Source organism: Vanessa atalanta, chromosome 18 (genome assembly GCF_905147765.1).
Source record: "Vanessa atalanta chromosome 18, ilVanAtal1.2, whole genome shotgun sequence".
NCBI classification, from domain to species: domain Eukaryota; kingdom Metazoa; phylum Arthropoda; class Insecta; order Lepidoptera; family Nymphalidae; genus Vanessa; species Vanessa atalanta.
This window is the reverse complement of record NC_061888.1, coordinates 689,057-704,007: the sequence shown is the minus strand read 5'-3', so window position 1 is coordinate 704,007 and position 14,951 is coordinate 689,057. Positions and strand designations below refer to the sequence as shown.

At 34.6% G+C, this 14,951-nt stretch overlaps 2 protein-coding genes across 9 annotated transcripts in view; one reads left to right on the top strand and one right to left on the bottom strand.

Moving 5' to 3' along the window:
- Window positions 1-59: 59 nt before the first annotated feature.
- On the top strand, window positions 60-7,394 carry LOC125071199 (ribosome-releasing factor 2, mitochondrial). Of its 2 annotated transcripts, none has more exons than XM_047681315.1 (13): window positions 60-205; window positions 410-538; window positions 1,038-1,175; window positions 1,760-1,948; window positions 2,638-3,149; window positions 3,311-3,400; window positions 3,768-3,957; window positions 4,035-4,202; window positions 4,556-4,778; window positions 5,329-5,446; window positions 5,608-5,703; window positions 5,952-6,098; window positions 6,621-7,394. In XM_047681315.1, exons 1-13 carry the CDS (start codon window positions 61-63, stop codon window positions 6,780-6,782), a joined length of 2,307 nt encoding a protein of 768 aa, XP_047537271.1. In that variant the 5' UTR covers window position 60; the 3' UTR covers window positions 6,783-7,394. The 2 variants fall into 2 exon arrangements, with proteins under 2 accessions (XP_047537271.1, XP_047537272.1); XM_047681316.1 differs by having other exon boundaries at window positions 4,047-4,202; window positions 6,621-7,388.
- Window positions 7,395-8,353: 959 nt separating this feature from the next.
- LOC125071198 (AMP deaminase 2) overlaps window positions 8,354-14,951 on the bottom strand; it is a 44,150-nt gene continuing 37,552 nt past the window's right edge. For 5 of the 7 annotated variants that reach the window (XM_047681307.1, XM_047681309.1, XM_047681310.1 and 2 more), the window contains one exon: window positions 8,354-8,992. In XM_047681307.1, the coding sequence (XP_047537263.1) occupies window positions 8,912-8,992 (81 nt within the window). In that variant the 3' untranslated portion in view covers window positions 8,354-8,911. Of the gene's footprint in view, window positions 8,993-10,442; window positions 10,477-13,336; window positions 14,351-14,951 lie in introns of those variants that run through there. The other 2 variants (XM_047681311.1, XM_047681312.1) reach the window with 2 other exon arrangements.

Here is a 14,951-nt window from a genome sequence, read left to right as displayed (position 1 = left end):
TGACATTTAATTTAATAAGCTCTTATTTATTATCTGTTTTGTTTTGTTGACATCGGGGATATGAAGAGTTTTTGTGTTGTGAATTATTACAGAAAATTCTTAAGAAATGTACAAATACGAAGATATTGTAGTGCGGAAGAAAGAAAAGAAAAAAACAACAGTTCCAAAATTCGAAATATCGGTATATTGGCACATATAGATGCAGGTTAGGTTATATCATATTTGGTACTCATTAATTACATTATTTCATAGTTTTATGAAACTATTAAACATATTTTTCCTCTCTGTACATATCTACTTTTAATTATCATACCATTCTTTTTTTTTTTCTTAATTTCTCTTAATCAAGCGTATACAAAGCCAAATTAAGTTTTGTTCCGACGGCTTCCGTTTGATTTTAATTTCTTAGGTAAAACTACAACAACCGAGCGAATGCTGTTCTACTCGGGTACCATCAGATCTATGGGAGAAGTGCACCATGGAAATACCGTCACTGATTATATGGAACAGGAAAGGCAAAGAGGAATCACAATTACTTGTAAGAATTACTTAAAAATTATCTTTAATTAAATTTTAAAAGGCCTTATTTATTACTTCCTGATTGCTATAAATATATTTTCATACTGACTCTTGCAACACTATTCACCTGAGAGCTCTAGTATTATTAAATAGGAGAAAATAATATTTTCTCATTCCTTGATCTCTATAAGCTAAACAAATATTACTTTAAATTACATGCAGTATATAAAACCATAATATAGCATAGATTTTTAATTTTGCATTATAATTGATGTAATAGGTAAGCTCTTTTTAGTTAGAAGCTTAGCCTAATGAGCCCAGATAAGTGCAAGGGGCAAATGCAAGATTCAGCTAAAAAGTCTTAGCTGGATATTTATTACCAGGCCAAGTAAACGGAGTTAAATAGTAATATGTTTAACTTACTAAACCAATAAAATAATGATAATTATTATATACATGAATTGTGATTTTTAATTAATACAGAACATGATAATTAATACTTAATGTTTGCATAACAGGTGCAGCTGTGTCATTTCCATGGAAAGGTTACCAGATTAACCTGATTGATACACCCGGCCATATAGACTTCACAATGGAAGTGGAGCAGAGTCTTGCTGTGTTAGATGGTGCCGTTGTTGTATTGGATGGATCTGCTGGTGAGGAAATTAAATTTTTCTGATGGCAATTTGCTCTGTTACACTATTATTATTTATCTATATATCAATCTAAGAACAATATTCACGCAATTAATAATGATCGATGTATCAAATGGCTAGTGTATATAAGGTCCCCAAATCAAACTCTGTGTCTATCTTATAAAAATATTATGTTTTTCTAGTAATAATTATCATTAGTATTCCATAGTCTGGAAGTTGGTAGTGATAACTGTACTAACACCACTCCAGCTCAACTTTTTTCTATCCTGTTGGGTTTTCCAAACCATCTGGTGATATGAGTGCACTTTTGTTTGTGAACAATTGTGCACTACAATATGTCATGTACCTCTGATGAGTAATAGCCAGCAGAATGGGTGCTGAGGCCTTAAATGGTAAGGCAGATATCAACATCAAAAATGTAAAATTTTATAAAAAAATAAATAAAATGAAAACTCAGAAGACTATGTAGCATTATTGTTATTGAATTATATCTTATTTACCCTATCCTAACTTAATAATATTAGTTATATTAAGTATGGTAATATTTTCAAAACAAACACAACATATTGTTTAATCTCTCTCAGGCGTAGAAGCCCAAACCCTGACGGTGTGGCGCCAGGCCGACACGTACAGAGTGCCGCGCGTGCTGTACCTCAACAAGCTGGACCGCAGTGACGCCGACGTCGCCGCCTGCGCCCGCTCCGTGCAGGACAAGCTGCAGGTCACGCCGCTCGTGCTGCACTGGCCGGTGCAGTACGAGGGCAAGCTTATCGGTAAGCTCCAATCCCAAATATTATGCAAGACACTTTTATTCGATTTACTTCATCTGAGACTGCTGTAATATATTCTGCTCCATACATCTATATCTCTGGTCATAATTATCGTCAGGGTCTTTTCGCATCAATCATTTCTAATAGGACCAATCCATCTAATTAAGATATTCTTCTTAGAGTCATCTACATTCGTAACCGTCGTGAAGATTGAGGAACTGTATGCACATTTTTCACAAAACAAAAATCGCGCGTTTACCTTTTTGACGGTAAAAAAAAAATGATATGAATAACCTATCTATCCCTTCAAAAGCAGCAGCTATTTGATTATTCATGTTGATATAATTTTCTTTAACTGTAAGTATGAATATTTCGTTTGTCTTCACCAGTGGCAATCTAACAGTTCATGCGTAAGGTAGTTCCTTAATTAAAATAATTTACAGAATGTGGGGATTGTAACAGTACCTACCTATATAGCCTTTCATATATATCGTATTTAGTTAAACACTGATCTATCTCTTTCTGCCATAGTTTAATTTGAAATTCGAAGGAAGAAGACAGCTAATCTCCGACCACTTAATAGAACATCCCACCCTCACCCCCTTTCATCAAAATTTATAAGTAAAGTAGTTAGCAATTCAGTTTATGTAGTACATGAATTAAATATAAGTCTATTGTTGTTATTGTCACAGGTTTAATAGATCTCATCACTCTGGAAGAAGTAATTTGGACACATGGTCGAGGGCAGAACTTGACACGGCGTAAACTAACGGAAAAATCAGATGGAAAAGTTTGGGAAACATCCCTTAATGAACATAGGAAAGTCGTGGACACGCTTTCGTCTCTAGACGATCAGCTAGCAGAGACAATAATCCAGCAGGAATCTTTAGATAACATTAATAGTATTGAAATAACGCAGGCTGTCAGAAGATGTACAATAGATATGAAGGCATTTCCTATTTTATGTGGGAGTTCATACAAAAACATTGGAGTTCAAACACTGATGGATGGTGTTGTATCTTATCTACCTTCGCCCTTCGAAGGAAACCGCATATACAAGAGTTTTGAAAAAGATTTATCAGCGAGAGTGTTTAAAGTACAGCATGATGATCAGAGAGGCGTTCTGACATTCCTGAGGCTTTATAGCGGAGAGATAAATAAGGGCCAGAAGATTTATAATTTAGCGAGGGACAAGAGTGAACAGGTGAGTGATCTGATCTGGAAACGTCTCATTATTATCTTAATACCAAAATATTCCCAGAACTTTTAACGCTATTTTTTTTCTATAATATAAAGATATCTGTCATGAACGAGCTCAGCTCCAAAACTCGTCAAAGTCAAAGAGTTCAAGTTCAATGTATTCAGACAGGTCTCCTGTACGTGGCTTTGGCGGATGACTACCAGCCGGTGGAGAAGGTCACGGGTGGGAATATAGCTGTGGTCAGTGCGCTTAAGGTTAGATTATAATCCTTTTCGGAAACGACTTGAAAATATGTAATATTAATGAAATGATGAAAATATTTATGATAAAACAACCAATGTAAATTAAGAAGTAAATGTTTCCCTGATGCCCTTAATCTATAAGACATGTTTAAAGTCATTTAATCTCTTTGATATTGAACTTGCTTTGATCTCAATAGCACCCAAATATCCTATAAAACTTCTCAACAATTTCAGTGTTTTGAGGTTTTGTCGCGTTCCTTTGTATGGCCAAAATAGAAAATTATATATCATGCGAAAGCATTAAAACGAATTTTTTATATCATTTGCCATCTAAAGTAGATTTTATATTACACCTAAGTGTATATACCCTAAATTACAGGCAACGATGTCCGGTGATCTCATCACATCTACCCAAGCCGCAGCAAACCGAGCCAAGGACAGGCTCTCCACGATGTTAAAAGACCCAGTCGTTAAGGAGGAACTAATGATGCCCAGCGCTCGGCTGCGACTTCAGGCCATGGACACGGAACCAACAACTATAGAGATTGCTGAAGAATTGCTGGGTATAGGTAAGGTCGTTTTATTTTTACGAATTAGGCATAGGCATAGGGTCTATCTGTTGTTTATCTCACGATATAACTGGGAACCTTGGAAATAGGTGCTACGGTTCCGGAGGCCGTGTTCCTGTGCAGCGTGGAGCCGCCCAGCTCAGCGCTGCAGCCGGCGCTGGAGACGGCGCTGGCGGAGCTGGCGCGCGAGGACCCCAGTCTGCGCGTCTCCGTCGACGACGACCAGGGGCAGATCGTGCTGGCCGGTCGGTACTGACGCTCTCTACTCGCTTCTATTTTATATTCCAGGTGTTAGTAAGAGTGTTGGAAGAATAAAAAGATTACTAGGACCATCAGTGTGTCTCATAAAAATCTTTGTGACGTTTGAGGTCGATCTCCGGGACACTTTTAGCATCCGGGCTCTGGATGTGCCTAAGCCGGGGCTAGTAACTAGTAGCTCATATAACTGCAGATACTCAATTCTCCAGTTGTATATTTCCTATCGACAGTCGTGGCTGAAATCAGAGAAGTGGAGTTAGATTTTCACACTAAATGTGCGTTTCCTTGAACAAATTTTATCGTTCAAGTAGAACCTAAAGTATGGAAAATGTTTTTCTAGGTATGGGCGAACTTCATCTAGAAATAATAAAGGAGCGTATTATCCGTGAATACAAGATCGATGTGGAGCTAGGCCCCCCTCAGATCTCTTACAAAGAGTCGCTGGTGGGCACCGCTCAGCACACGCTGGTCGTGGACCGGAAGATTGGCAACGCCCGTCAGCAGGTCAAGGTCACCATGTCAGCGAAACATCTAAAGGCAGTCACTCCGGATAAAGTGCTCAAGTAAGTGAATTAGAATGGATTACAAATAATTATTACTTTTGTTGAGTATGGAGCACTGGTTCCGTGGGTAGGTAAATACTTACCAGATAATGATGGTTCCTCCCTGGTCAATTTTGGTTACGAGTCGTGGGAGAATTAGCTACTGTTAGTACCTTTTGAAATACAGCACTATATGACGTCTAATCTCTGGGAGGTACCGTTAGCAATGATAATGAAATTATTTACAGTAATTTATAAATGTTGACTGAAATGGGCACTAACAAACTGGTCATAAAGTGACGCAATAGGTGTACTATTAGTAGAAAAATTATGATCCTTTGATCCGGAAATATTTATCAATGCTTAAAACATATTTTAAATCGACTTCTTGTCCGTTTCGATTTAAATTATTTTTCTTTCTGTTTCATCCATTACTCAAAGAATTCAATAGTTATTCTGGACCCGTGATAAAAATGGCGTTCCCTAGGGATCAATTTTAGGTCATCGTCTCTTTTCGGTATAAATGATCGATCACATCGATCCTGTTAAATATAAGTTAAATACCGCGCAGGTTGGACCGCACGGCGGAGAGCGCGGCGCAGCTGTCGCAGGTGTGGCCGCGGCACCAGCAGGCTGTGCGGCGCGGGCTGGCGGCGGCCTTGCTGCGCGGCCCGCGACTCGCCTGTCCCGTGAGTGCCTCCGCTATCACTTGGATATGAGACCAAGTAGCAGAGTTAATAATGCTATTATCTTCTACAATGCTATCTCGAAGACTACTACCTATTCAGATCAAATTGAAAAGTATTCCGAAACGCATATTATGGTTGACGTCAGTGATATCTCCCGGCAGTTGGTGGACGTGCAGGTGACGCTGCACTGGCTGGAGGTGTCCCGCGGGTCGGCCGACGCCGCCGTCACGGCCGCCGTCGCGCAGTGTCTCCGGAAGGTGAGGCGGTACATCGCCGACTATGTAATAAGCCTACAGGTGCTCGAACTGAAGGAGAAAGGCTCGTAGAATGAAGTACTTAGTCATTAAAATTTTCGTAGAAAGGACTTAGAAAGTATACCGATCATATTTTAAAACTAAATATAGATCATTAATCTTAGATAACATATACATAACTAGGAGAGGAGACTTTTTCACTGCTTATTTAATGACCGTTAGGTAAAATATAACTAATTTTAAACACTTAGGTGTTCACTGAAGCGGAATCGGTGTTGCTGGAACCTGTGATGCTGCTGGAGCTGGTGGTGCCCGACTCGCACTCCTCGCGGCTTCTATCTGACCTCGCCCGACGACGGGCTGAGGTGCAGCACATACACCTACGGCACGGGAACAAGGTCACGACGCTCGCACTACTCTAGCACTTCAATTACAATTATTGTCTGCAATTTCGACTTCCAATTAATAGAAACTACGTAAAATAAGAGAACTCAGCTCCGGAAGGATCACCATCGTCGATCACTTATCCACTCAAGTACGCGTCGTGTTGTCAGTCAACAGTTTTCTTTGAACACATTCGCGTCCATGGCTGACAAGGTTGATTATTCCGAGACTATGATATTTAACCTATGACGGATAGCTGCATCGGTTTTCACCAATCATATATGTACCGGGCAGATCATTTATAAGTTTATTAATTATTTATCTCTGTCTAACGATAAATAAATTTATTTTTTTATAGAGAGAGCTCACCAACTCATTAATTTATTTTTCGAGATACTTTTACAAAGTTCGTTTATATAAATGAAGAATAGTAGTGGTCATAGAACTTAGGGTAAATATAAATTATAGAAGAAAAAATATTTCTATTTCTAGTAATTTTATATGTAAGCGAAAAAAATCTCGTCTATTTATTATAGGTGATACAGTGCTTGGCGCCGCTGTCCGAGCTGCTCGGGTACTCCACGACAGTCAGGTCGCTGTCCTCGGGCCTGGCCACCTTCACCATGGAGTTCCACTCCAACCGACAGATGTCGCCCCGGGACGAGGAGAAAGCCATACGAAATGTCACCGGATTCTAATAAAAACTTCTCAATTCATTCGGAATGGAGTACTGCGAAGCTTTAATAAATCGTTTAATAGAATGTCCGAACTATTGACGTTTGATCGAATCGTTTTTAACTTCGAAACTGTATAATGTTTTAGTCCAAAAAATTTGGGCCGATTAGGAAGACAAAATTAATGGTCAATTTTAGTGGACTCAAATTAGTATCAATATTTACATAGTGTAAAATATTTACTGCACATATTGATTTGATCAGTCCTTTCCCAACACTAGTAACACTGGTTAGACAGCTGTCATTCTAATCAAGCTATATTGTAATTACTGTAGAGTCGACTTTTTGTTTTATAGCGACCATTACAATACGCTACAAACTTTCTTCAGACGAAGATTTTGGGTCTTTGTTACTTTACTTACTCTAAATCTTAACAAGAAATTGTATGTAACTAATTGACCGGAACAATAGAAATATTTTATGAGTCAAAGTAAGACGAATATTGTACATACTATAATAAATAAAGAAAGGATGTCATGAATATGTGTGATAAGGGTGATTACTACATTGTAAATAATAAATAAAACGTTTAGTTCAATTAATTTATTTGTAAAATATGTACAAATATAATTTGATATAATTATTCGAAATGTTTTTTTAATTATTTGTAATAAAAGAAAATATTCCGCCACAGACCTCATAATAACAAAATATAGTAACAATCGAATAACTTGTGTTCAATCAAATCAACACCCATTTTTTTCAGCGGTGACTTCTCGAGTCAGCCTGAACCCTACTGAAACATATGTACTTACATCCGTATTTTGAATTATACTTTTTCCATATTCTGGTCTTCTATATCCGGCTTGAAGGACCAAATATAGCTAAGCCAAAAAACTTTTTCTGGGCAATACTCATTACTATTATTGTGGTAACTATTATTTATTATAATAGTTAAAATATAGAGTTTAAAGTCTAATTATATTTCTATCAAATAATGTTCATTATTTTTTGAAGCCGGGCGGGTCGTAATATTAAAAAATATTTTAATATTTTCGTAATCTATGAGTAGAAAATGTCGGTGTACTTTTTGCGGAAAAATGGAATTCTCTACCCGCACACGTGTTCCCCTGTTCTTATTACCTGGGTTCCTTCAAACGAGGCGTGAAGAGGCATCTTGGGTCGGCATGGCAAGGGCGACTTGTGCAGTTCATTCTCCTCGACTGTACTGGCCGTTTCCGCGTTTGGACTCCACTACCACTTACCATCAGGTGGAGTTGTAAGCCTACCCGGTTTAAATAATAATAAAAAAATATCTATATGTAATATATGTTTACTTATTATCAAAGGTGCTGAATTAAAATACTTGTCGTATAAAACAAAATATTTATTGGTTTCAAAAATCCTACCTACATTATTATTTTTTAACATTTATAACATCATTTTACTATAGCTTATAAATATGCAAGATATATTTTATTTATATAAACCTAACATTTCATAATAAATCGACATTATCGTTGAAAAATTACATAAATGCTGAAAATTGCAGACAAAGCGTGTGCTTTAAATACATATCGATGCTGATTCTTGTAAAGACAAACTAAATTGATTTGACAGAACTGACATAGACACAAGTGAACTCTACCCCCTAACTTCCATAGACTTTCACAGTTGGAGACATCAGAATCAAAAATTATGCGTGCTTTCCAAGGTATGGGAGATAACACAAAAAAAATCTTCATAGAGAAACTCAATAACTCTCCTGTGGCTGGGATTTGAAGCCTAGTCATTAGACCTTATTTATACAAGAAGATATCAATCTATTTAGTTCTGTCAAATATATTTATGGATCGTTTAAAACAGTATCAACACCGTTCTTTGTGTAATTTAAAATACTTTGTCGCATAATTATGACAATAAACATTATTAATTAATAACTAATAATTTAAGCCTAAAAAGTCCTAGAAGCTAAAATAAAGATTGAAAAAGATTTGCATATAGAGATGCATGAAATAATTAAACAATTCATTAGAAAATATTTTAGAAAAAATCCTAAAACTCTAAAACGATTATTTTTCTTGTAATGGTGATCAACATGTATATAGTTGTGCCGGCAAGCAATGTTAGTAACATGTGACGGGCAGAGTACATTATTTAGTTGCAGGAGCGAATCTATTCGGGGGCGGAGTACGAAGCGCCACTCCGTAGAGCTCTCCGGGCGCCTGGCGAGCCTGCGAATCATTATACAGCGTGCATACATACTAAATAAGATAAATTATATCAGCGCAATAGAAAAGGTTTAAATTGACGCCTTTAATTTACAATTTAAAGTTAATACATTTCATAAATACGAGGAATAAGGTCATATATGTTTATTGTAAGAGAAGGTTGAATACCCTCCTTTTTGTCTAATTCAGTCACAACTGCGACATGAATCATTTCATAGAATATTATAAATGTCATACTCGTTAACGCTTTAAAACTCTTAAAAGCACAATAATTAGAGTTTAAAAGTTATAATAATTACTTTTTAAGCATGATAACAAGCAGACACGAGACAGTCTTATGTTTAAATTAAAGACATAATTATTAATAGATTGTTAAATCATTGAACATACAATAGATGGCGCTAGACGATTTCATGATTGTCTGTCGCCCTTCCAATAACTTTTCGGCCAATTAATCTATTTGATGTGCCGATCCTACCTGACATTGTTTAATTACTTTGTGCCTTGTTGGCACAAAAAGCAACAGAATAAAACAGATTTTTTTTTATGAAATATGTTACCTTATATTACACAATGATATGTTACACAATTTTCTTAGTTTAGAAATATAACGAGCAAAATGAAACGATAAAACATTTTGTCATAAAAAAAATGTTTATATAATTCCAAACGAGTATGTATTATGAAGGTTTTTGGAGGGAATGAAAATATAATATTGATACATTAAACATGCATTTCACGTCCCATGCACTGTAACATAGCCGATAGTCTCTGGTCAAAATCACTATTTTTGATTAATTCAATATAACTCATTGAACTCGCTCTAGACCAGCGTGATGGAAACAGCTTCTTAAGAGAGTGACTTTGTTCTGCTATGGGATATTCAAAAACTTACTTAGCTATTAAAAAATGTTTTTGAAAAATTTGGAGCAAAATATACATTTAAAATGAGGCTAGAAATAGTACCAGCTTCTTACAAGCTTTAATTTCACATTCTTGTAGTTTGATTCTCGTATCTTAACTGAATTTTTACACCCATATGCCGTGAGCATAGGCGAGGTGAGGCATGAGCCACCTGAAGGTAAGGGATCACCACTGCTCATAGATATTGGCGTTTTAATATTCTTTAAACTATATTACCAATACAAGACCAATCTTGAGAATGGAGATGTTATGACACTAAGCCTTGTACTTTCACAATACCAAGTATTGCTGGATGGCGGTACAATATATGATGAGTGGGTGATACCTACCGAGACGGACTTCGATCAGGCCTTTACATTTTAGTACATGGATTTAAAAGCTTGTTACAGATTTTTAGCTTAGTAATTTTAAAGTTTAATTGTGATGCGTTCAAGTTTAGTGCTAGTCTGTGCTAGCACTATATTCAATGATTAAAATTCCGATATTATTTTTTTATAGCGATTTCGACCAAGACAGAAACAGCATGTACCTTACTGTAGTAAGGGCGTGCCACTCCGCTTTATCTAGCACAAAAATTAAACATTACAATTAGACTAAATATTAATGTTATGTTGATATTTTAAAATATTTAGAATACCATAAATTTCACAGAATAGATTAAATTAATTTAAACAAAGATGTCATTTGTCTCAACTTGTTATAAAAAAAAATACAATAATCGATTGACAATATTTATAAATATTCATTTCAATCATTCATTTGAAAATGTGAGCAAAAAATAATTTTATTGTTTCTTTATACTAATATGAAATTATAATAATAACTTTAAAATTTTAATAATATGGAAATTCAATTGCATGTGTTTGTAATTAATGTTTTATTAAATACTAAATATAATGTTCTTTTAACATAGTTTGATTTATGAAATGTATACATAAATGTCGTTGGGAAAGCATATAAATTATTAAAAAGGGTTACCGAGGGTTATCAGGAGCAGTTTTTATATTTAGGTATTCATTCATCATTCTCTCACAGCTGTCCCGTGGATGTGCATGTTGTGCAATGTTACACAATCGTTCATCTCTTTCTCTACACTCTATTCCAACCACAAAAGACAAATAAATGACATTTGACGTCGAATTAACGTGATATCATTGGTCGAATGCTTGAATAATCTATGATATTCAGTATGGAATTGTGAAAAAATGGCGTTTTGTGTATACTTTGGAAGTAAAATTAAAGTGGATATAATTAGTCTACTGGAATTCTGTTGTAATGTAAGATAAATTAATCAAAATCAGTTAGTAGTGTGCAATATCGCTGAGCTTATTTTTTTATTATTGCTTCGATTGGAATAGGCTATAGTCAACAGTCTTTTTCTTATCTATCTTTCCAGATTTGTCTATTTTAACTGTTTGCCGAGTTTATACTCTTTTTTTTATATGATTAATTGAATAGTAGCAACGCCTCGAATGAATTAAGGAATTACTAATATTCCTATTTACCTCTACTTTTAAGCTTATCACTTATGTTAGCAGTGGGGACGACAATAGCCCAAGGCTTTTCACATCGCTAGGCAACCCGTAAATCATTATGCTATTGACTTTTTAGTGGAATCCGTGGTCACCCAAGATTTATGGATGTATTCCATGTTTAATTTTAATTATAATGTAGCGGCGACTACATGGTTAGTGTATGTATTTGTTTGGAGGTATATACTTATAAATATATAAATATACATAACATTCATCCATCCGCATTTATAGTGGTGATGGTGTTAAATTACAAGACGATTTCGTGTGAGCAATTTTATTTCCAACAACATGATAACGTTCACTCTCGTGTATAAAGTGTAAATCAGATACGTTATGTATCGAATTCATTATATAATTTCCATCTAATTTGGTTAAGTACATTAACTTTAACAATAATATGCTTTATAACTTATTTGGAACTAAATATAGATTATCTGTTATCTTATATATTTTATCTTGGGGATTTCTTTAGATTGTCTACAAATTGGCTGCTGACCTCTGCAAAATTATATACATAGGTATTTTACTTAAAACCTTCAAAAATTAAAAACTCTTTAGTCTCTAAATAAGAAGGAATCGATTTTTTTTTTTTAAATACTTAAATATTGAATGAAATTAGTCCAAAAAATTTTTAATATAAAATGCACAAATCAGCCTTAATTGCTAAATTAAAAAACTTTGTATTTCTCGAACAACTGAATATTTAATTATTAACCATGAAGAATAAAGTATTATTGTCTATGCCGAGAACATTTTAAGCATTCTAAAAATATCCCCAATAAGAAAAACATACACGAAAGCTTTACAACAAACAATGGAAATCGACTCGATCAGAACTAAGACAGTTTCACATCAAACGTGAAATGAAACGATGAACCTGCTGTCAACTGTGATTATATGAAAGTGATCTTAGCATAAATATACAATGGCTCAATGACAGAAGCAAGCATCACAAGCGAAAACGTTGGTTCAAACATTGGAACAAAAATCACATACAATATTTAATTTCAAGTGCATTTCATACGTCAATTTTATAGGTCTCAAGTATTTCTCAAAATGATTAGTGATTTATTAGAATTTCATCATGATTAGACTTCATAATGGTAATTTTTGTTTACGGTTAAAACTCATAGTGTAAAGTCTGGCCGCTCAGGGAATAATTGGTCCCGACATTTGTCAGTTTTGTCACGACTAGTGATACCATTATTACCAATAATATAAAGTTGACTTAACACTATTACAGTACAGTCACCCTGTGGGATGTCCACAGATAATTCCGTTTATTTTTTTATACCTATGTAAAATAAAATAAAAACGTATTATTTTTGAAATCAAGATATATTTTTAACGAGATTATTCGTTATAGGACAAGTAAACCATAATTACATTTTTGTTATGAATTCTACGCCAGTTTAAGCTTCAAAGTTACACGTGACGTAATGGACACGGATCTGTTAGAAAGGTATTCTCTCAGCGGCCGGACATTAAGTTAAAGTACTCATGGACAAAGCTCAGAAGGATCGTCAAAAATGCAACAAGTTTTTTTTTTAAATTACATATTAACGTTGTATTTAAGTACGTTTCAAATGTGACACATGTAATAACTCTAATACTAATGGAATCATATTATAGAAAAGGTCTGTGTAAAATTTAAGATGGAAAAAATACACCTTATAAAAAAAAATGGAAACAAAAATTAACAATATTTATTACTGCTATTTAAAACGTTTGATGGTTAATGTTCTAAGCTTTATGAAACATAAAAGTTTGTATTATAGTATGTAATAACTTTCAATTCCTTTTAAATCATAAATAAATTTAACAAATAAGTATTTTTAATCTACATTACATTATATAGAGATTACTTGTATGACATTGATGTTTAAACGGAAACGTCAGTTGAAATAAATAAAATTAGATCACAGACAAAAAGGTCAACTACAAATCAAACAACGGGGAAGGCGATTGTATAATTTGTTTTTTTTTTTTATATTGTCAGTCATCTAGCCTAAGTTATTCTAACGACCACGGAACAGAGAGTGTAATAGAAGATGCGTTTACGCGCGAAGAATCGTGAAATTTCAAGGACAAATATGGGCGCCATGTTTGATTGATATAATTCAAATAAGAATTGTTTTTATTTAATAAGTAGACACATCGTGCTTAGTAATTATACTGTAAATTGATATATAATGTAATTTTAATAATATTGGATGTTTTGTAGAATTGGAATTTTGACAGTAATTCTTGAACTGCTTGTGTCTACATAATTAAAGTGTATTTTGGTTTCAATAACAAATTCAATGTATTTAAACTACTTGATGGGATGTGTATATTAATGGGCTACATACAACATAATATTCATCAATGAAGTATATTGCAGCACGCACACACGGAAACACGGAGTGGCGGCGGAGAGGGAGCACGACGACTTAAGAGAGCGCCGTGCCGTTTTCCGCGACACACGAGTCGGCCTAACCTCCACATATATAGCGCGCCTATAGAAGTTTCACTTCACAAATATTTTGATCTATATTTCAACTGATAATAAATTATTATTCATATTATTTATAAACTAAAGTATCATAATTTCATAGAAGGGGAAGGCGGCTTTAAGTAACGTGCAAGTCGGTACCTAATTAGCGTCCGTGTCACCTCTAGTATACTCTGTGTTCCGTGGCAACTAACTACAGTGAATGGCACTTGTCTTACAGTCACCGAATTATCACATTGAGGGAAATCTTATCCTATATTAATATATGACATCGGTATCGGTCGCCCCGATACCGATGCGTGGGGCTCCGCTGTTAATGTCGGGTACAGACATGATTAAATCGGTTAATATCGACGCTATGTAAGTAGTATGCGCTCGGTGTATTTATCGGCGGCTCGACAATCCTTCCTGTAATATTTATTATGATTTAAAAAAAAAACACCAATCAGAGTTAATAATAATTAATATGTTATTATATAGATTCATTTCAATACATAAACTATTAGTGTTAATATATACATATATGTATAGTTATAAGAATTTAATGAATTATTTTAGTTTTAACCATTTACACAAACATATGTTTTATTTCAATTAGCAGAAGATTAAGAATTGTGTGAATCATAATTGTAAACGATTCTGATTGCGAGACTGCGAAAATATTCTGTAAGAACCTCGGTATCTCTCGTAAAATGTTAAAACTGTCGGTGATACTCGTATCTATACACGTGACTCCTTTAAAGGTTATTATTGTTGTAATTAATTTAGGCATGTGTCCGATATACCGAAACTAAACTGATGTAATATCGGAAGTCGTCGTCGTCATGAAATATTCGCCCCATCTCTCTTTAACTTAATAGTGACCCATCTGTAAGAAAGAGATGAAGCAAATGTTATACCAATCGATATCATATTCGTTTCATCTCTTTCTCAAGTATCGTACAATGTAAAGTTAAACAAAGACAGGACGACATTCGAAATCGTATGTCAATACCGATATTTAATCCAA